General features: G+C 39.3%; 1 protein-coding gene across 3 annotated transcripts in view; it reads left to right on the forward strand.

The window, feature by feature from the left end:
* Positions 1–23,316, forward strand: part of PPP3CA (protein phosphatase 3 catalytic subunit alpha) — a 282,859-nt gene that overhangs the window by 249,916 nt on the left and 9,627 nt on the right. For all 3 annotated transcript variants that reach the window (XM_067553595.1, XM_067553578.1, XM_067553587.1), the window contains exons 9-11: positions 3,468–3,593; positions 6,380–6,454; positions 20,257–20,341. In XM_067553595.1, coding sequence (XP_067409696.1) covers positions 3,468–3,593; positions 6,380–6,454; positions 20,257–20,341 — 286 coding nt within the window. The remainder of the gene's footprint in view (positions 1–3,467; positions 3,594–6,379; positions 6,455–20,256; positions 20,342–23,316) is intronic.

The following is a 23,316-nucleotide window of genomic DNA, read 5'->3' on the forward strand; positions in this document are numbered from 1 at the left end:
CATTATAGTTATAGGTAGAGAGGCTCAATATCTCATTTAAAGAAACAAAATACCCATTGCCAGAAAAAAAACCACATTAGAATTAAAAAGGTAATGCTGCAGTGAAGTGTGGTGTTCCTGACACAGCTGCAATTTTGCTCCTGCTAAAACACTGCAAACTATCATCTGTAAACTGTAAGTCTGAGTTACATGAATAAACCTGCTACTGTTGTGATTACATGATTCGTCATCTTGCTTGGTTGCTTAACACACGAAACGAAATATTTTCTCTACCCCATTTGGAAATTGAAAACATTTAAAATGACAGATTCAGAAAAAGTATGTATGGCACTTTGAAACGACTGTGCAGTATTTTATTATTGTGTAAATATGATGTCGCATAAGGGAACTTTTTTACTTGATTTCACATGGATCAGTACATGTGAAATAATGTGTGTTTCTCCTTAGTTTTGCAGGTGATTTTTAGGGAACTTCACTGCCCTTTAACAAGGAGGAAAAGTTTGAAATGAAGTGTCAGTTATTTTAAAGTTAATTCATATGGATATGTAGTTATTCAAATATAAATTATTAATGTGGTGTAAGTGAGACTAGCTTTTAGATGATCTCAGAATAATTATTAATTTCCTTCACTTTTTTTTTTTTAAAGAACCCTAAAAAGCATCCATGTTTTGTCTGATGTTTCTCCTATTGCCCTATCACTGAGTCAGAGGCATTTCTAGAGATCTCTTCCTAAAGTTGCATATAAAAATTCTTTCTTTGACTTCCACAAACTTTAAACATTTTTTTTAATGGATGGAAAAAGAAAAGTGGGGGAAGGAAACCACCTAAACTCACTAAAATAATTATTTGTGATCATTAATGCATTAAATACATCTTCAAATAATTAAACATGCCTTTTTTTTTTTCATTTGGCTTCAACAGCAGCATTGATTCATTCTTACTGCACAGCCAATAATGATTTTATTCCACATGAGGAGATTGACTCTTAATCTCCTTTTGGTGACCTCAGGCAAAATATGAAGAATGCTTATTGAAATGACTGACACTAGCTATCCCATTTCTGATGAAGTCAGAAAAGCAGTGCTTAGCTGCCTCTCGTTTTACTGGAAAGCAGAGTAGCCAACTGTGTGACTATGGAATGCCCAAGAGTCTAACTTCATTTGTTAAATGAAAGATTGTCTGATTGGGCAAGGAGATTACATAAATGATGTTAGCCATTTTCTGTATCCGGAGAGATTAGGCTCCAGTATTTCCTGGTCAACCAGATACCATCATGGTTGGCGCAAAATGGAGGGATTGAGAAGGAGAGAAGTTCTTTTTAATACATCTGAAAGCCACATAACCCCTTGTTTACAATGAGGATTTAGGATGATTAATTTGAGGAAATCAAGATAGACTGTATTAAGGCAGCAACACCGTATCTACTTTATACAGACCAGGTGTGGGAAAGAATTGTGCAACGGAAGGGGGGAAATTATTTATCACTTACATACAGTATTTTGACAAATGTCATCTTAAACGTTATTGAGATATAATGTAGTCATGGTATCCTGTGCAGATATTGACTTTAGGGGTATGTCTACGCTGCAGCTAGGAGCACACCTCTCAGCATTGGTAGGTAGACTTGTACTAATGGGGCTCAAGCTAGCATGCTAGAAGTAGCAGTGTGGCTGTGGTGGCCCAAGCTCTCAAGCCCACCTGATCCCTCCCAGGCTTGAGATCCTAAGCTTCAGCCCAAACCACAACATCCACTCTGCTATTTTTAGCATGATAGACTCACATTAGCAGGGCTTGAGCTATCTACCCGTGCTGTGAGGCTTGTTCCCAGCTGTAGCGTAGACATACCTTAAGGCCTTGTCCACACTTGTGGCAGCATATAGGGCAGGGGTCCCCACGCTTTCAGCTGCTAGGGCCACATCGCTCCGTCTTGCTCTTATGGTGGGCTGGAGTGGATCCTCCTGACCAGGGCGCTGAGCCCACATCACATGGGAGCAAAGCAGGGCCGGGAGGGGGGAGCAGACTCAATGGGCCGGTCAAAATGTGTCAGCAGGTCGGATGCAGCCCGTGGACCATAGTTTGGGGACCCCTGATGTAGGGTGTGTGTAGCTACATGCCACAGAAGAAGGCAGGTTGTGTCCACACTGCAGTGTTTAGCTACATGTGGCGGTGAAAGGCTCTGGCAGTGGGGAGGCAGCGAGGAAAGGTTCTGGCAGTGGGTTGCTGCCAGAGCCTTTTCCTGCTGCCTCTCCCCTGCCAGAGCCATTCACCACAGCCAGAATCTTTCACTGCAGTAGGGGAAATGCTCCAGAAGAGGGAAACTACACTGCTAAAAATAGCAGTGTACACGTGGGAGGCACTGCTTGGATGTGTAGAGAGCCATGTAGGGTACGTACACTAGGGTTCTGGCATGTCTGCTTACTCTGCCTAAGCTCTGCCTCACCATCTATTCTGCTATTTATACTCATACTAGCTGGGCATGCAGTATCTGTAATCTATACACCACTGTAATTGAGACCTACTCAAAGTTAACACTGGCCCTTGGAACAAAATTACCCACTATGAACAAAGTTGACCACTGATGTCAATTGGCACACCTTTTGAATACACCAGCCATGAAGATTTTATGGTATATATCACCTCCATGGGCTGTCTTTGTGTGAATGGGCTGAAGATCATTCTGGCAAAACATAGTTTATTTGTTAAAATTTCACTGGGCTGACAGTATTATTAATATTTTAAAGACGTTGCCAGTTCTCAGGCAAATTGAAATTAATTCGTACAAAGGTAGGTTTATTTCCCACACAACTGTCTGTACAATATAGTGTCACCAGATTAACAATTATTTGCTAATGTTGCACTCATGCAATTGAATTAACATCACATACACCATGGGAGTGGATTACAGTTAGCAGAACAGACTGAAATAATGTAGCCTCAATCACTTTAATCACAAGCTGTAAGTATCAGGGGGAGGATTATGTTCAGAACTGCAGTTAAATACTAGTACATGATATACAAGTAAAGCTAATCTAAAAGGTTTTTTTAGTTGTCTTTTAAAGATAACTATTTTTCTTTGTAAATTCAATTTTAAGTGACCCTTATTTAAAAAAATATTAATAAGCCATCAGAATGGACACGGTGCAGCTTCCCCATTGTGGTGAATGGTGTTTCCAATATTGAATAAACATTTCATCTGGGTTCCTCTAAACTTTATTCTTCAGGGCTTTTGTGGCATTGTGTTGTGCTAATAATAACTAAGTTATTTTGTATTTGCAATTTCAAAGAGAACTTCCCTTCCACAAGCACGGAAACATTTTGCTTTTATATTTCAGAAACTTCTAGAATGGTGTCTTTTGTTTTATATACTGTAGCACACTTCTAGAACTAAAGTTCTATCTTTTTTTTTACCTCTGGTGGGGATTGTCACACGTTCAGTTAATGTTTCTTTTTTCTTTCCTTCCTCTTAGCTGCAGTATTGAAGTATGAGAACAATGTTATGAATATCAGACAGTTCAACTGCTCCCCTCATCCATACTGGCTTCCAAATTTCATGGATGTGTTTACCTGGTCCTTGCCATTTGTTGGAGAGAAAGGTTGGTAAATTGCTGTGCTCCTGAGAGCTACAACATGGAATGGATTGGGGGTTAGGGTTACCCAAACACTGCTACCTGTAACAGTTCCAGTGTGTTGGGTTGCATGGCTATAATTAGCTTGGAGGTGGATCTAAGAGAGGTCATTTGCTTTTTAAGGGTGTAGTGAGGAGGCTTCATAGGCAGTAACATTTCAGGGAGGGCAGCCTTGACCATCCCCACATTCTACATCTTGTAAGATTCTTACTTTTTTTTCAGGGCACAGTAATAACCCCCATGCTGTGATGAGTGCGCTCTGGAAATAGGTTTGCATTTCAGTTGGAGATAAAACTCATGGGTTCATTTCAATTTATTTGCTGAATTCTTGGGGCATTGTGATATTGCCATTTGCTGGTTGGAGAACACCACACCAGCTGTGGCACTATTTTATATACTTCACCAGCTGGCTTCTTCTCCCTTCATCAGCAAATTCCAATCAGGTCATATTGGTACCCACTATGCTCTCGTCTTCCACTTGGTTTGCTGTGGGGGAGAGGGAACCGCCCCTGGAATGTCTGACATCTCACTAAGCTGTCCCAGCCCTGAATGGGCCATCAGTTTTGTGCCCTACCATACTAAAGAAATGTCATTGTTGTCCAATGACACATGGAGTTACTTTGCGACCACTTTAAGCTGTGACTGGCAAGTACACGACCGGAGTTGAGACCACTTTGGTTCAAAACATGAAGTTCACATATAATGGCAGAGTATTTAAAACCCAACAGTTCATCTGACTTAAAACTAGAGAGCTGTGAAACTTGCTTTGGTTCTTGCAATGTAATACAATGCCTAGCTGTAACAGCAATTATTGCCAGAAAGCTATAATGAACTCTTACAAGCTGCTTGGAATGGTACAATTTTATCTTCATAGGCAACTGGAAATATAGTCACTGTAGCTTTATCTATAGTCATGATCAGCTCAGTTTTCAGTAACTCATTTGTACTCTAAACAGTGGCTCTTTGGAAGAGTGGTTGAGGTAAACCTGATAGTGAGGGGTTGCCCAAGGCCAGTGAGAACAAGACAGGTAATACTGAGAGCAGTCCTCATTGACGCTGCAGTGTGTGCTAGCAAGGCATTTGTCGTCTCCACGCATGTTTCCACTGACGGAGGAAGTTCTCTAGTCCTTCCTGGTGTGTCTTTCAGGCTTTTAAAAAACAGTGAAATGAATTCATTGTGTTCAACCATGAATATTGCCAGTCTCCATTTTCAGGGAAATCATGCTTTCTGACTCACATGTTGGACCTCTGTTGCATATTCTGCACTCAGTCAGAGAACTCCTATAGACCGTAGGGAATATTTGGAGTGGAAGTACAGAATATGTAGTAAAGATCCACATTAGACATCTGATGACAGGCTTTCTCCCCCATTGTCCATGTCCCATTCCATGCTCAACAGTCCCCAGTGATATTTCTGGCACTTTGACTGACTGAAAATCCAAAGTGTGAATTAGAGGTAAAGTCGGTGTCTTCCCTTCCTCTAGCAAAATAAAGGTCTTGGACATACATTTCTGTGCTCTACACAGCATTCATTTTTATAGATTTTTATCCCCCCCTCAAAGGCCAACCAAGGTAGGACGCTGTAAGTTATACAGTCTTAGTTATACCAGTCCTTGTCAATGTGGAAGTGTTTCCACTAATACTTGAAGTGAAAAGAAAAATGCCTCACTAATTTCTAAATAGTATAGTTTTGTTCACCCCTTTAATGTGCCAAACCACTGTGGCTATCACAGAAGAGAGTTTTTAGTAACCACCTGATTGGAAATTAAACCTCCAACCTTTTCAGCTAGTGCAAGCCCAGACATGCCTGGTAACACTTATAATGATGCTTAATACATGTGGGTGTAGTGGAGTTTTTCACTTATCTATCTGCTAATGATTTGACATTTTACCTAGTAACTTTGACTTTTTGATATCTAAATCCCATCTGCTGGGGTGAGTTTTGGCTGGTTTTGCATTGTACACTCTTTGATCAGTCATTCACTGCCACCTGGTCTGAAATGGGCTGAAAATAATAGCTTGAGGCAGACTGCTTGGAGTGCAAGTTCCAAAATAAAGAAATTAAAAATATTGCTCTTTCAACAATAATTAAATATCCACACTAAGTCCTGACCTTAAAGAGACCCTGTCAACTTATATTAGCCACAGAATGTTAAGGGGTTTTTCAAATGAAATAAATACTACAAAACATTAATATGAACAGGAACGTTTTCATGATCTATTTTATTATTTATTCAGTATGGCTGTCTTAGTGGTTTATATTACCTCCAAGCGTGGGAACGCAAATACTGCACGTTTTACCTAGTACATGAGAAAGAGACAGTAAAACAAACCAGTCTGATTTCATTGTCCAACCTGAGTAAAAAAAAAAAAAAAAAAAAACTAAACAAACTATATGACCAGGGAAAAGTAAAGCAGGATTTTAAAATTATTTTGTTTTGTTGTAATCTAGGTTGCTGCTAGTAACACACAAAGACCATGTATTTTTTTTTTAAATATGAGTTATTGATGCAGCGTTCCTTTAATTTTGATCAGTTTTTACCAGTAAACCATACCAACAACCCTTTATTATCCACATGAGATCTTTGCACTCAGGTTTATATTGCTGCAAATATAATATAAGGTGCAAACAGTTAAAAAATTGGATGAGGTGTTATTTGTTTACTTATATTCATTAACACTAGTACAGCTACAACCTACTCTGACTGAGGAAAACTCACCACTCATGTTTCTCATTTGTTTTTCCTTTCTAGTGACAGAGATGCTGGTAAATGTGCTGAACATCTGCTCAGATGATGAATTAGGGTCAGAGGAAGATGGTTTTGATGGTAAGAGTCTTCTTCCCTCCATTGAGATTGTTTGTTTGCCTTGAAGTTATTTGTAAGTCTCAGTTACTAACATGAAGGGTAGCGTCTTGGTTTTCTGGATCTCATTTAAGTTCTGTCATGCTGCTGGAAAACAGTTATGCTAGACTTCAATAGATTTGCATAGTGCATGGTTTGGAGAGAATTAATTAAACTCTCCCCTTTGCCCACTTCCCATCCAAGCCAAAAGAAAGAAAAATAATTTTCTTGTTCTAGTTTTAAAGATAGAAAATAATAACTTGACTCCTTCCATGAAAACCAAGTTTTGCTGACGATAAGGGGCCAGATAGTGCTATTGATTTTTAAGCACAGCTACCCAATGGTTCTAATAGGTAGTTTTAGTAAGAATCAATGGCACATGTGGCCCAGAGTGACTTTCTGCTCAATATAGCTGCTTCTGAAATGCTAGATACTGCAGATTTAGAAGAAGGCTAACCATGACTGCAGAAAACTCTCCTTTTAATGCTTGAGTCATTAGAAAACAATTTGAATACTGTTGTGTCACTAGTTTAAGAAGGTTAATATTTGCAAACACAGATCTAAAAGGGACATGTTGCTGACCCATTCTTCTGCTCAGAAAAGGGGAAAATTTCCACTAGTGTTCCATAGGATTGATCCTATATGATGATGAGTGACCTCAAATCCCATTGACTTCATTGTAAAAGATGATCAGTGTCCTGTGAGATTTGGTCCTGTGGAAGTAAATTAGTTTATCCCATTATCCAGTATTTCCTGTTAGAATGAGTGCATAGTGAGTGATGTTTATAATCCCCTAGAACATTCCTTGTCAACTGAGCCAAACCTGTACTGAACAACTCTGAGCTTGTTATACCATACTTCTTTTTATCTTCATACTAGTGTTTCATGGTTCCTTGATCTCTTTAAAAAAAAAAAACAAAAACACCACCACTTAGGTACTAAAGAGAGGGAGGGAAACAGTAAAAGTTGACGGAAAGAAAAAAAAAAATCACAGCGCAAAGCATGAAAAATACATCACTACAGAACGTAAATTAAAAGGAATTCGGTAATGGGTTTGTGGAGAAGAGCAGAAAGAGAGAGGGAGATGAAAAGTTATTATGAATTTAACTGTTCACAATTAAAATGGCCTTTTTGAAAGCTTCTGTTTTTCTTATATGAAGAGAATATGCCATTGACGTCTACAAATTCACAAACTACACAGGCAGGAGGAAAGAATTAGTGTTTCCTATCTTTTCTGAAAGTTGTTGTGCCATTGAAGCCAATGGAAATGTCACACGTGGAACAGTTGCACAATTGGGACTTCAGTAGTTATCCTTGAGACTCAGGGGGAGAGACTGTTTCAATTTAAACTGATAATCAGTGCAGAGAAGAAACTCCTGTTTTACCTGAATTTGTTTGTGAAATTTCAATAGCTAGCTGCTTTGCAGTTAAAGCAGCGTATGGTATTGTATGAAGACATACTGATATGCCAAATGTAAATACAGTAGAGCAGTGGTCCCCAAACTGTGGAGCATTCCTCCCTGAGGGGCACGGAGGAACATTTGGGGGGGCGAGTGGCTTGGGGGTAGGTAGGGCATGCTACCCAACCCCACTCTGCCCCCAGCCCAGCTCACTCCCCATCCACAGCTCCACTCTGGCCCCTGCTCGCCCCCAGCCTAGCTCTGCCCTCATTCCCTCTCTGACCCCAGGCCAGATTCACCTCTAGCCCCAGCTCCGCGTTCAGCCCAAGTGTCTCTGCTGAGAAAGACTTGGCTGTGCAGTAATGGCTGGAGGGGGAAAGGGTGGAGAGATTCCATTATTGGTAAGGGGGGCGACAAGAAAAGTTTGGGCACCGCTGCAGTAGAGGGAAAGCCGTGTTCTTGAAGGTCCTGATTCAGGAAAGCACATAAGCACATATCTAAGTCTCATTAACTTCAGTACCAAGATAAGGGTAGGATTTTCAAAAACATTTAGCATTGACCTAATTCTGCTTCTATCAAATCAATGGTACAACCTCAACTGACTTTAACGAGACCAGAGCCAGACCAATGCTGAGAGCTTTGGATAATTTCACCCTAAATGTTTAAACGTGTCTGTGCAGAAATTACTTCTCAGCAGAAAAAGTCCAAGATGATGGACCAAAAGTACAGTGGAAAGACTTCATAGGCCTTGCAATCCAAGTATTTTTGTGACCTAAAATTCTGCCATGCTTATAAAATGAATTCACTATAGCTGTAAGAATGCTCTATGTTCACTGTTTTTTATGTTACTTGGTATTTGAGGAGTAATGTGAGGCATCTGTTTTGTAGAGAGAGAGATTATGCAGCTTTCCAGTTTTAAATTATTTCACAGCAGCATTGGTGTCTAAACAGGGAAAGCAAGCTGAAAGTCTTAGCTTGCAGATGTGTACGCTGAATTATTTTCTGCATTCATATTAAATTTCCAAATTAGGAGCAATTAAATACTTCGCATTTCTATAGGCTTTAAAGGTATTGTCTAAATCTACTGAGGATTATTCTATATTTATTTATTTATTTGTATTACCGTAGTGCCTCTGTGGCCCAGAAATATTAGAAACTGTAACTCTGTCCCTATCAAATGCGCTGTCATACACAGTAAATTCACAGGAAAAGGTGTAGATGAGACTAAAACACAGGTTAGCTCATATCTGTTTGAAATCGTTACCCATTCAGAGTTGTAAAATGCAGACTATGGCCCTGATCCAGCAAGCTACCCCATGTGGATATGCTTATACCTGTGCAAAGTCCCAAATGGAGGCATTGAGGCTTTTTATAGGTATCGGGAGTTTGCCCATGTGGAGCTACTTACAGGATCAGGGCTTAAGTGTCCATTTGTGTGAGTTTTATTAATTAATTAATTAATTAATGTATTTATTTATTAATGATTTCACAATGCATTCTGAATGATCTCTACTGCATTGTGACCTGCCTTTAAATCTGAACTATCTTGAGTTTCGTCACTAGGAAAGGCTGTGCCCTGTCTTGTAGGGGAATATAAGAGGTATTTTCCTTTCATTTGTGTCCTTGGTATAAGCTGATGATTATTTTAGCCCTTTGTGACGACACTTTTTTAGGGGCTTTGCATTCATTCCCTTATAATGTACCTGAATATGCTCTGTTTGTCCCTTCCTTAATCAGCTGTTCAGCCCCCTGAAAGGATTGTACCTTGTCAAGGAATGCCAGAAAGTGAAAATTACACATGCATTTTGTTTTGTGAAATAGTTTTCTTTATCATGACTACTTCAGAATTCTTTTGCACCATCTACAGTTTCCAGATCCTACTACTGCCATGTTTCCAGGGCTTCATGCTGATTTTGTTCCTTTCCATTTGATCTGTACAAGCACTGTCCTTGTTTCCCACATATTTTAAGTGAGAGCCAAGGCGGATGTGCAGAGTTTCTTTTCATTTCCTCTGTGACTTTCATTATGTTCTCGGAGAGCCAAAATGACAGAAAAGCACTGACCAGGAGGAAGGAGAATGATCTATCATAATATCTGAACTCAGTGTTCACTGGTTCTCCTTTCTTACCTTCTACCTTTACCATATCACCACCCTCTTCCAGAATACAAGCACCAAACCCACCCAGCTTGACTGCATGGTGTTCTTGTGAATCAGCAACAGCGATCTGTGTCATGCATGTTCCAATCTGCCTTCAGATGTGAGATAGCACACAGTACATTTCATTTGCTTAAAGGACATATTTATCCAATCCTGCTCCTCATTCACTGTAGACACTCTCTGTTAATGGTTGGTGAGGGAGGTTCCAAATGACTTTTCCAATGCCCTTCCAAAGCTCTTATGTTCCGTTAGTTGGTTGTATTGGCTTTTTAATTTTATCTGCTTTAAAAAGAGATAGAAAATGTTAATCTATAATATAAAATATAATATAACTAACTTGGATCATTTCATCCTTTCTCCCCCCACCCCCTGCTTTTCCTTCTTGTCATGGTAGTTGGTATGTAGTCCGTTACATCAAAAAATGTCTTGGGTGAATGCTAGCTAGAGTGTTGTATGGTTTGCACATCATACATATCGCTTAGCAACGGGAGTTACAAGTGCTTCTGACTAACCAGCATACAGCCAGAGTACCATCGTATTTTAATTAGCAGCATTTCTGGCCTAACACATGTGATTGAAATAATTAAATACCTTATGAGCTACTAATTAAAATGATGCAATAATATAATAGACAACTTGACACAAACGTGCTGCTTGCTCTGTATGCGGCACTCTCATGATCTGGCACACAGAGGAGTCTTAATTACCTGGCTTAATTTTCATGTCACATAGTGCTTTCATGTTGTAGCGCAGGTTTAAAGCCTGCCACTGAAAAGCAGCAATCATAATTTTAAGTGCTGCATTTATTCATTAGTTGGGAGCTGTGGGGCTTGTTGAATAAAGCAATGTGCTACAAGACTAAACTGAGTTAAGTGAAATGTGTTTTGGTGATCAAACTTCCATTCCGCTGTGGACAGTAATCGATGAAGCATTGCCACCGGACACTAATCAACACAGTAATCGTTATTTGGAGGCAGACTCAGAAGTGAGCTAACATGGAGACTGAATTACCATTAGGAGAGGCCACTCTCCTACGTCACAGCTAAAGCTGTCATTGGTAAGACAGTGTATATTACTAGCTGAATATATAATAGTTTCCGCTTCACAAGTCAATCAGTCCCTTAACTGTAACAAAGGACAATATTTTTCACGTAAAACCAAACAAGGAAAAAAAAGGCATTGCATAATTTTCTCCATTGGTATGTGGGAGAGGAGAATTTTATATATTTGTTTTCGTTTCTGGAAGAACACTTATTGGAGGAAAACTGAGTTTTTCACACCTCTTCCTGACAACGTTGATCTGTATTTAACAGCAGTGCATAGAGCAGTTCCTAACCTATGTGACGTTGAGTGCTGCAGTGGTAATACTGTGTCTGGACCCTGAGGGCTGCACCTAACTTGCATTAAAAATAAGCTGGTTTTTATTAAAAATATTTGCATCCATAATATTTGCTTCTGTTTGACAAATATAAATTGCTTAGTGCAAAATCCTCCAGTCTGATCATACTGGGAAATGCATAAATGCAGAATGAATACATCATTGACTTTGGTGGAGGTAGCATCAGGGCCCTCACATGGGGCGGAAAAAGAGTACACTTTACCAGGGCCTGGCCCAGACTGCAACCCCCATTACGTGTGTGGGAGGGGGTCCGTGTTACAAGTTTGTACTGGGCCCGAAAAAAATTACCTTTGGGCCTTGGGTAGCACAGGCACATCTCCTATGATGATCAAGCCCAATGGCTCAAAAGGGAAATTTCAGAAAGAGGGCAGTAGGTGACTCGCATTTTAATACTCCCTGAACTGATGTTAGCCTTTCGGGTGTGCATGTATTTCTGATGTAGACTGGAGGTATTGCCCCTCAGTACTTGGGGAGAAGCAAGGCCTCGGCGTAATGTATTTCTAAGATAACTGGGAGAGTTTATGTGGCTTTCCCACGTAAGCGGCCTCTCCAGACTGTTCAACCTGATGATTTGATATTCTCAGCTGATGCATTATAGGAGGATTTAAAAAGTGACCATTGCATGTGTGGATGACAGGTTCAAGACTAGGATTAGTTCCTGAATGTCTAGCTGCATTTTAGTTACTGCACAATTTACTAACATTAAGTTCAGATTAAGCTGAACAGTGTTTCTTTTCTTCTCATCATTCTTAAGTTCTGTTTCTTTCCTTTTGGATGTTCCCTACCTAATTTGTTTCTTTTCTATTTTTCAGACTTTATGTAAATATTGCTTTTCCATTGATGTTGTCAAATATTCTCTTATTGCTTTTTTTTCATTCTCCAAACTTCACTGATCTGTTTCTTCCCCCTCCCCCTGGAATTTCATAAGAAGATCCTATTTATGCACAGAAGAAAGGTATTAAACTAGTTAGAAGGGCTTAAGTTTAATTCATTTTTGTATTATTTTCCTAATGCTAATTACAATTATTAAACTATTGGTATTTTCTATAGCATCAAAAAGGATTTATTTGGGTTTTTTTCACTCGGTATCATTATCCATCCATTTAATCCAACACTGAGAATATTTTCAGAGACTATACTGATATTTCTAAGTCTGAAGATATAAATCACATATGCAGGCACAGTAAAATATCATAGGTGTCAAAAAAGGTACATATGCAGATTAATGTTCACTTTATCAGGACCAATACCTGTTTACAACATAATATCCAAAATGTTTGTTTGAATAAAAAACAAATTTTAACTTTGGCTGTGTTTGTGTCCCCCTTTCTGCAAATACTCTAGTGAATTAATTTTTTGGCAGGAATGTCTTTTAAAAAAAAATAGTACATTTTAAATGATATTAGAGAATGTATGTAAAGGATTAAATTCATCTCTGCAGGCGACCACTTAATTCCCATTTAAATGTGGGTTTAAATCCAGCTGAAGTGTAACACACAAGGTTTTGGTGTGTGCCCTTCTGCATAGGTTGAAGTTGGAATTCGTAAACCAAAAAATTCACACGGGAAATCTGATTATAAGATTTATGGTACTATTTCTATTCCCCGATTATAAAAACATGTGATCTATGTGTCCAATCAGAACTAATAAAACAATATCAAGTTGTGACTATCAGATACTCAGAGCTGCTCATGAATAAGCTACAGATACAAAACTTATTCACAGAAGGTATTTGGCAAATAATTTTCAATGGCAAATAAATATTCAAAACCATAAATTACTTGTAGACAATTTGCGAACAAAAAAACATACATTTTAAAAACTATCTATTTGTTCACCTTTACCATTCATTAGAAGGTGTGATTGAGTCAGAAATGTCTCAGAATTAGTATTTTTTAATTACTGTATTGTGTGCACTATCAAAGTGATTTTATTTTACTTTGAGCCTGTCTGGTATGGTTAAATACATTTTATGCTTATTATATTTACAAATAAGATTATTCTTTTTTTTTTACTCCACTAACAAGTTGTATTTCTTGCTTTTTTTTTTTTTTTTTTCCCTAGTTCTGAAATGTAGTTGTTTTGTAAATTGAACTTTGAACAATGATTGAAGAAATAAAGTCTCATGTGGTAAATGTACTTGTAAAATCAAGTAGAATAATATGGGGTTGTAACATAAAAGAAAAGGGATACTCTCAGGTAATTAGAGGTCTAAAGACAGAGAGAGAGTAGGTGGATGGTGTTTCTTAAAAAAAGAAAGAAAAAAGAGAATAAAAACTCTTTCTTTCTTGAGAATTCAATTCTAGTTTAAGAAAACTGACATTACATAGTAGTTCGGGTAGGAAGAAGCCTCTGTAATTCCTGAAGAAGAGAAATTGACTGTTTTTAAATTGTAATTTAAATCTTCCACTTAACTATTTCTGATATTAGGTGATCCTTGTTTCATGGTGATGACTTTTTTAACCCACGCTTCCTTATTGTTTAGAATGATTCATTCACACTTGACAGTACAAAAGTTAGTTTTCTGTTGGAAAGTCATAGTTCTAAAACATTTGTCTTTATTTTACATTTTAAGATACAAACTTGTGATTTCAGGATAGGTCAAATGGTTACTTCATTTTATTAAAAAAATACCTGGAAACAATGGGTAACATTTCAGTAGATGTCCCAGAACAGTAAAAGGCAAATTTTTTGTGATTGATCCACTCAAGAACTGTACGTAAAAAGTACACCTATGCTTGTTTGTACAAGTTACCACACTTGAGCACAGAAATTGTGGCAATTGAATACATACATTTGGTTGGGTTCGTAACTACTAATGCACATGCATTAATCTGAAGGGCTGTGAAATTATATCCACCAATCCTGAATGATGATGTGTGTGGATCCCCTGCCTACATTTTTGAAAATTTGCAGTATTTGGGGTAAAAGGTTACTGCATGACATGTTGCTGTGTCAATCATACTGACCTTGTATATGTCACTACATGGTACAGTTCTTGAGGACATGTGATTTTTTTAAATGAAGGATGAAAGAGCTGGGCTTATTTCTAGTTCTGAAAGCTTTGAGCTGTGGACATATGAACACAGAAAATAAAATAGACTAAAACAAGTACGGAAAAAATTGTAGACTCTGGTCACAACTTCTAGCCCATCTAAATAAGTCATGCCACCTAGACCTCTTGTTAATGCTTGTGAACGCCACCTTACAAAACTTTCCATGTTTTCAGTGGTGCACTCAGACCATCCTGAGTTTAGCTTCAATTGAGAAATTGGCAGTAGCTTATTAAACAAGATAGGTAACTAAACCGGATTGTATAACAACTGCATTGCAATCAACTGAAATGTGTGGAAAACTCCCAAATTGTGGGAATTATCTCACTGCAGGCTCTGTAAAGTGCTTAGCAAATCTTCTGTGGAGTTCTATCAAAATTCTCCAGTTCTCCATAGGATACTTATAACTACACAGAATGAAATCCTGGCCCTAATGGGAATTTTGTCATTGGCTCCAGTGCTGCCAGGATTTCACCCTGCATACTTTTAGCTGTTGTTGCTGTATATGCTCAAAATGTAGATAAGCAATGTAAGGTACACATTAGAGGCTAGGGGTGCATGGCTTTTTGCTGGGTTTATCACACCCATCACCATAGTATCTGAGTACCTTAGTCATCTACAAAAATGTTCTCTCTGTCTTTTAGTCTTCTTTCAACCAACTACATTATTTTCTCCCCTCACCACAGCTGTTCTGGCATCTGTGAGAAATAGTTGGGTGGTTAAAACATCAATAGGTGTTTCATTAATTTAATAAGAATTGGAAATGGAATTTAATTATTATTCATTAATTAAATTAATTTTCATTTAATTTTCCTCTTGAATACTGGGACTTAAAAGAATGGCATTTAATTTTATATAGTATTTTTCTTTTTGTATTTGGAGCTTGGACAGCTGAGACTTCAGTTTACATAGAAGTTGTCTGTTTCTTTGACATTCAGCAAGTTCAAGGTTTCTTTCACTCAGAGCTCTATAGGAGTACACTCCTAAGATAATGGTGATAATTTGCAGATCTGTTACTTTTTATAATGTGGGACTTTTATAAAGTGGAAGTAATGTTTTTTAAGATACCAGAATTTTGTTTGCCGGCTTCAAGTGGTTATTTTCCTTGGAGATGCATAAGTATTTGTCCTTTATGGTCAGATTATGCTAAACAATAAATAATGTCTCTAGTGTAGAGTTAAGGTTGACCACGTTGGCTCAGACCATTCCAGAATGTCATATGCACCTATACGTAAACCTCTGAAAACCTGTAAATACAAAATTAAGAGATTGCCCTCGTGGGGACCACACTGCTACTGCCACACAACCTTAACTATGCCTTCTGCAGTCAGCAATAGGCACACTGAGACAAAATCTGCCATTTTCTGTGTTGTGCTGTGTTCTATGTTGTGTCCAAGAACATTATTTCTCTCCATACTTTCCTACTGTGTTAGCTGTAGCTGAATTGATCCAGGGATTAGTTGCAGCAGGTTGCCAGAGCTCTGAGAAAAGTGCAGCTACAGCTAGAAGAATTGAGGATCCCTTTTTTCTGGGAGATATTATCCAGGAAGTCAAAATAGATGATCACAGTGGCCCGTCTTGGGCCTAAAATCTAACAGTGAATGAATGAGTCATGAAAATATCTGTTGAGCTTTAAGGCTATTAGAGTGGCTGCCACTGCCCCCTCCAGAAACTGATATTCTGCTAGGTATTCCTGGGGGAATTCTGCACCAAAATATTTTGTGCACAATATTTCAAAATTCTGTGTATTTTATTTGTCAAAATAACATTCTCTAATCACACCATTTGCAGTCATTTTGGTTATTTGTTTCAAAATACCTGTCAGCAAGTATGTCTGGAACAATACAGACAAAAAAAATTCCCCTAGAAGTAGAGTTAAAGACATCCCTATGAGAAACCAGTTCCTGTTTCTCTGTCTCCCCCCAAGCCCAACTGTGGGGCCCCCTGGCCCAGTCACCTGCACCCCCATTCCCCAAGAGCCTGGGGATCTAGAGGAAGAAACAACCTGATGCTGGGTCCTGGTCTTGTATGACATTTCCTGCACGCCGTCTCCTTCCTTTAGGGCATGCTGGGACCTGTAGCTGCCGGGAACCCTCCAACTCCCCCTCCTTCTGGCAGTGTCTTCTGTTTGCTAGCTGGGGTGCTGGGTTTTGCCAGGTAAAGTAGCCCCTAGTGGTTGCCAACAGCTCCAATTCTGCAGTGAAAAAGGAAATTCTGCACAGAACATTAATTCTGTGCAAATTCTGCATTGCACAGTGGCTCAGAATTCTCCCAGGAGTAGTATGTCAAGACGACATGGGACTATGAGTACTTCACTCCATTTCTGTGCTCTCTTACATATTATCAGTGCTCAGCAGAACCCCACTTCTAAAATGACATTCACACAGTGCCATGCACCCTATCTTCTCTCTGCTGCATATTTGCCTGGAGGAGTTTTAGTTGTCTGGTGGTACACAAGACACTGCACCAAAGGCAATCCCTAACATAAGAATGAATAGGTGTTAACATCAGGCAAGTCTTTGATGGTTTGATTGGACTAGCAAAGTGGTTGAAAGGAGGTTGTATATAGGTAGCTCATGTTTGCTTAGCCTGACTGAAACTTGATCTTTTTCCTTGTCAAGAGAAGGCCTGAGAGTTTCCCCACACTATGCTTGTGTATGTTTCACACTCTGTCCTTCAAATATTTGGGAAGGGCACAGTTCTGTGATCTCACACAGGGACTCACTGGGGCATTGCTGAAAGGGGGCAGAGTGGATATAGGAAACATTACGTTAATTCTATATTTTCCAGTTTTGGAGGTTTAAATTTGTTTTACCTTAACTATTTCATGAGTTCTTCAGAGTTTTAAATGTAAGTGCACTCAGCATCTAGAATGGTATGTGGTCAACCTTAACTCTGTGTTAATAGTTTTGGGACAGTGAATTTCCCTTGTCTTTTGAGGACATAGTGGTGGTCAGGGGGCATAACTGAGTGGCATCTGTATGTGGGGGACAGGAGAGAGTGGGTCTTCCTCACTGCTACTCAGCTATCAGTTCTATCCTCCTGGTTCCTCCATGCCTTCAGTGGAGGTGAAGAGTCATGGGGAGGAGGGAAAGTGGTAACCAAAGGGCTATGGAGAGCACATCTGCCAGGTGGAGATATCAAGGAGGGAGGGGAGGGTAGTCCCAGACTTCTTAAACTATTTCATGGGCTAGTGTAGCGGGACAGGGCTTTACACAGTCCTCTACAACATAACTGTGAACTGCCCCATTCATCTCAATCCATGTTCTCCTCCCCCATCTTCAAAAGTCTACACCAGCCTGTGCTGTGAAACATTAAGACTGTGGATTTCAGAGCAATTAGAATATTAACGTCATATCTTTTGAGTGCAATTTTCGCTGAGGAACCTCTTGAACAAACAACACCAAATTGGGATCATGAAGCATACCTGTACCCTGTTGAGGTATACCAGTGTTAAAGATAATCTCACTGTGTGCATGGATTTTAGAGTACTTTGAAAATCAAAAGAAGTCCATTCTGTAGAGGCTTTGTCTTAGGAATCTTTTGCTCAAATAAGGCCAAATTTGTACCACAAGCTCTCTTCCAGTCTCCATTGTGGCATGCCAATTTTTAAGTCAATGTACCTCTGCATGTAGATTTTAGAGCACTTTGAATATTATGACCCACTCATTTGGGGGAGAGGGGGAGGCGAGGCAGCGGAGAGCAGACAAAAGGCTGCATCTCTGGAACCTCTTGACCAATTGACAATCTTCCTGTGCATGGGGATTTTAGAGCATTTTAAATATTAAAATCAACTACTTAGGGGAGGGGACTGTTTCTGAGGGACCACTCAATTAAATGACCCCATGATGCACCACTAACTCTAACCCTGGCCCGGCTGAGGTATCACAATTTTCAAAATAGTGTGAGCATGCATGTGGGTTTCAGAGCACTTTTTAAAAATATTGACTTGTAAAGAGAAAGTTGTGCTCTTGGGCAAAACTTCCAAAGAAACTTCTTAATAGCCCCTAACACAACGCAGAAGACAAGCAAAGAGTAGCAATGTACGGAGCAGATGTTCTCAGAGATCTGCCAATGCCAGGACTCAATATATATTCCTGGGATATTGCTTTGGGTCAGTGACTACAGCATGTTGCCTTCAGCTCCCATGTGATTCAGTCATGAGGGCACCTGCACACACGCTTGCCCACATTGGAGCAGCAGTCCTGCAAAGTGTTCACAACTCATTCTGGGTAGCACATAGCTCTAGAAACTAGCGTGAGCCTGGGCGAGCTTTAGGCCCTAGTAATTTTTTTTTTAAATTGCTTCCTTGATGGGGTACTGGAGGCTACCTGAGATCAAACTGATAGGGTGGTATCAGTTTGATGCAGACCCAGGCTGTAGTTTAAACCATAGGTATGAGCAAAAAAAAAAAAAAAAAAGTGAACTGGAAATTTTACTGTCACGTGTGTTTTTAGGGGCACTGTATCTCAGGATCCCCTGGCTCAAATTACCCCAAATTTGTACAACTAACCCTAACCTGACCCCAATGAGGAACAGCAATTTTCCAGGCAATCTGAGTAATGTATGTGGATGTTAGAGCACTTACAAAAATCTGCTGTTAAAGGGTAAGCTCATTTCAACCTTAACCGTAGTGGGGCTGCTACCACACTTAAATGAAACCTGAACATGCTCAGACACACTCAGACCAATGGGCCCGACCTCTTTCCTTCATCTTGTGTGCTCTGTTGTAGCTTGGTGATCTTTCCCTTCCACACCAAAATGCCTTCAGGTGTAAGCAGCTGGTCTGCTCCCCTCAATCTTCTACTTCAGGATGTGGGTGCAACTTTGGAGGGGTGGGAAGGGAGAAGGGCAATGAATGCAGCTGGGTTTCACTTCCCCCATTCTTCATCAGTAGACCCCAAAAAGCTCAACCTATATTCCTCTTGTCCCTTCATGAAGTGTCCGCTTATAGAAGAAATCATCTGTCACACCCCTGCTTGCAAGCAGACTGTTTCTGTAGACAAGCCCTTAATGTAATCTGCTACAGTATGTAACAATGTAATGAGTCTGATCAGTCCCAGTACTTCCTGGTATCATGAGAGCACATATGTTTTGACAACAGGATTTGGAGCACCAGAAAATTATTCTGTAGCAGAATTTAGTGCATATTAGATTATATAGCAATGAAGGGGAGAGAACAAGAGAGAGAGTTATAGATTTCCAAAAGCAAAAGGAAGGACTTTATCCCCGGGACAGATGTCATGGATTGAAATATGTGCTATATGCCTAATATTATACGATACATTTTGCTGTCTGTAATGAAGATGAGCCATAATTAGGAAGCATCTTTTATTTTCATTTAAAATGGCAAGAGTAAGAATTACATTTCAGCTGTGTCATTTTTAACTGTTTCTAAATAAAGCCTTGAAGGTACTTCAGGGTACAGGTATTTTTATTAATTCAATCCAGTTTTAGCACCTTGATTGACTGACTCGTTTTTTTTTAAGGACCGTGTTTTTATCGTGCTATTGTGAGGTTCCCAACTTTCGAAGCACAAAATTAATTTAGAGGGAGGAAAACCAAGATGCTTTAATGGGTAACAGGGAAATAATCACATGCGTTTCTAAGGGGACCTTATATAATATGATGGCTGGAATGTGCAGAAGTGATAGACACATTTACTATCTGTATACTGCAACATGAGTCAGATTTGTGAAATAATTGTGTTCAAAATACAGAGTAGTGATATGGTGCTTATAAGCCACTAACTTTTCTTTTAATGTATTTTTATGTAGGAGCAACAGCTGCAGCTCGAAAGGAGGTTATTAGGAACAAGATCCGAGCAATAGGAAAGATGGCCAGAGTGTTCTCTGTCCTAAGGTAGGACTTCTTTTTCTAAAGATTTCAAATTGCCAGAACACTCTCTCATCAATGCTTCACTATGCCAATCAAACAAGATGTGTTGAGCCTTTTTGCGAAGTGGTGCTATACAGCATATCTGTGAACAGTCCATTGTTAATATTCTGAAATGCTAATTCCCTTCCTCAACACTTCTATTACATTTTCTTTTTTAAAAAAATGCTTTAAAATGAAAATTCTCAACATTCGTCGGGAAGGGTTTTTTTTTTTGTTTGTTTGTTCGTTTGTTTTTTGCAGGTTTTTTTTTAAGAACCTTTCCCCAAAAATGTACAATTCACTCTGTCAGCCATTCTGCTACAAAGGTTCAATGCAGAGAGAGTATGCTACGCATAACACATGTCTCATTACAGAGGAAGCCTATTGTCATACTTTGTCACCCATTTCAGTTGCTGCTACTGTGAATATGATTAAAGATCAAAGCATCAGGTTCATTTAACTAAAACCCCATGAAATGAACACAAACAATCGCAACTTGCTATCCTTGATCTGCACTGCTCCAATAACCGGAGTAACTAATTGCTGCCTAATGTTTAGAATTTTCCATCTGAGGTATCTATAGAAAATACATTGCACAGTGCTATTCTTAAAAGTCTTTATGGAAAACTCACTTTTTCCCTCTCAGCTGAAGGAATTTTTTCTCATGCAATTAAATGTCGCTCTTTTGTAATCCACATGTTATAACTATTGCAATTAATACAAAACAGTGACGTTTTTCTGAGTGTTTTGTGTTTTTTATGTCATTTTGTCCTTTTTTTCTCCCCCAAGTAAAGGGTATGATTGGCAAAAAACAAACAAACATTGTTTGAAGGCTACATGCAAGATTACAAGGCAATGTGGGAACAATGGTTGGCCCACACGTTGCAGACTGCAGGATCAGAGTCTTAAATAATGTATCGAGACAGAAGACATCATACCATAACCTCAAGAGTAGATTCTGTGGAAGCCAGATTATGTTTCTGAGCATCTCTTTAAACATGGAGCAGGCTAAATTAAAGTTTAGACCAAAGCTACAAAGGAATTTGATATTGGCTGCTCGTCTGATTTATTTGTATTTAATAATATACTAACAATTTATACTGTATGGCACAGATTTTCAATAGTAACTAGTGGTGCTCAGTTGGAGGTGTAGAGGTGGTTCAATTCTCACCTAAATGAGATGCCTTAAAGACGTCTGACTTTCACAGTTTCCATACTTTCTGAAAACCAGGCTCCTTTTAAATACTGTATTTCAAGTAGGACAAAATTTGAAGTGTCTTTGAAAATCATGGCTTACATGTACAAGATCTTTCATCTCAAAGATTCCAAAGTACTTTAAAAGGAATATATCCACAAGAGATTTCATTACTACCACCATCTGCATCAGAGATGGTTGTATTTCTGTACCTTTGAAAGATCACAGCCCACTGCATAATGGTACATAAGGATGGGAAATCCTGGTGCCTGATCCTGCAAGCTGCTGAGCATCCTAAAATTAGTGGATGTTGATGGCACTCAGCTCCTTGCAGAAGCAGTTCAGTGCTTTTCAGGATTAATACTCTTAAAAAACAGACACAACTTTGGTATTGAGGACTGTGCCTTTAAGGGTTGAGCTTCCTAGACAGAGAATCTCTTGTTATGCACAGCCACTTGGAACTGGAGTCAAAATAAAATAGACCTCTTATAAGCACCTTAAACACTCAGGGCTAGATTCACACCTAACATTTTTAGGCACCTAGAAAATGGCTGTGATTCACAAAGCCTGAGCTAGGGGCCTAGGCTCCCTATGGAATGGGTAAGGAGAGGCAGGTCCTTCAGAATAAGATTCGCAAAAGCCGGCATGCTGGGCAGCTGGCATGGGAGATGCCAAGGAGAGCAGTGTGTGTCCGAAGCCCTGCCCCTCTTAGGGAGATAGATGACTAAGGCCGGGGCTGGAGGGAGGCACCTCCCTCTGCTTGGGATTCTCAGTCTTCTTTTCGCAAGACTGAACATACCTGTTCTTTTTTCCTTTCTTCACAGATTAAGTTTTCTAAACCTTTTGAAACTTTTGTTGCTGTCCTCTGTACTGTCTCCAGTTTGTCCCCATCTTTCCTAAAGTGTGGCACCCAGAACTGGACAGAGCGCTTCATCTGAGGCCTCACAAGTGCCGAGTAGTGTGGAATAATTACTTCCCAAGTCCTATATATGACACTTCAGTTAATACACCTCCGAATGATATTCACCTTTCTTTTTTTGCAGCTGTATCGTATTGTTGGCTCATATTCAATTTATGATCCACGATAACACCAAGATACTTTTCTGTAGTACCACTACCTGAACAGTTATTTCCCATTTTGTAGTTATGCATTTAATTTTTTCCATCCAAAGTGTAGTACTCTGCACTTGTCTTCATTGAATTTCATCCTGTTGTTTTCAGACCAGTTCTCCAGTTTGTCAAGGTTGTTTTGAATTCTAATCCTATCCTTCAAAGTGCTTGCAATTCCTCCCGGCTTGATGTGGTTCACAGATTTTACAAGCATACTCTTCTCTCCATTATCCAAGTTGTTAATGAAAATATTGAATAATACTGGACCCAGGACAGTGTCCTGTTGGACTTCACTAGATATATTGTCCCAGTTAGGCAGCAAACTATTGATAACTGCTCTTTGAATATGGTTTTTCAGCCAGTTTTGCACCTACCTTATAGTAATGTCTTCTAGGCCACATTTCCCTAGTTTCCTCAGATCTGCCAGTCTCGTGTGGACATGGGTTGTAGAGGGCATGTTAGGACCTCGAACCCCCCTAGATTTCAGGTGTCTTTTACACAGGGACCTTCTCTTCTACTTACTTACCGTCTCTGCTGCTTCTTAAAGCTATTTTAGCTAGTTCCCAAAAAGCCTTTTTTTAGACATCTGGAAAAGCATATACTACTACACTCCACTCACAATATGAACACATCCGATTCATCAGTCACTGAACCA

The sequence above is a fragment of the Emydura macquarii genome, unplaced genomic scaffold (genome assembly GCF_026122565.2).
Source record: "Emydura macquarii macquarii isolate MOO-44397 ecotype Brisbane River unplaced genomic scaffold, CSIRO-AGI_Emac_v2 contig_302, whole genome shotgun sequence".
Classification (NCBI taxonomy): Eukaryota; Metazoa; Chordata; order Testudines; family Chelidae; genus Emydura; species Emydura macquarii.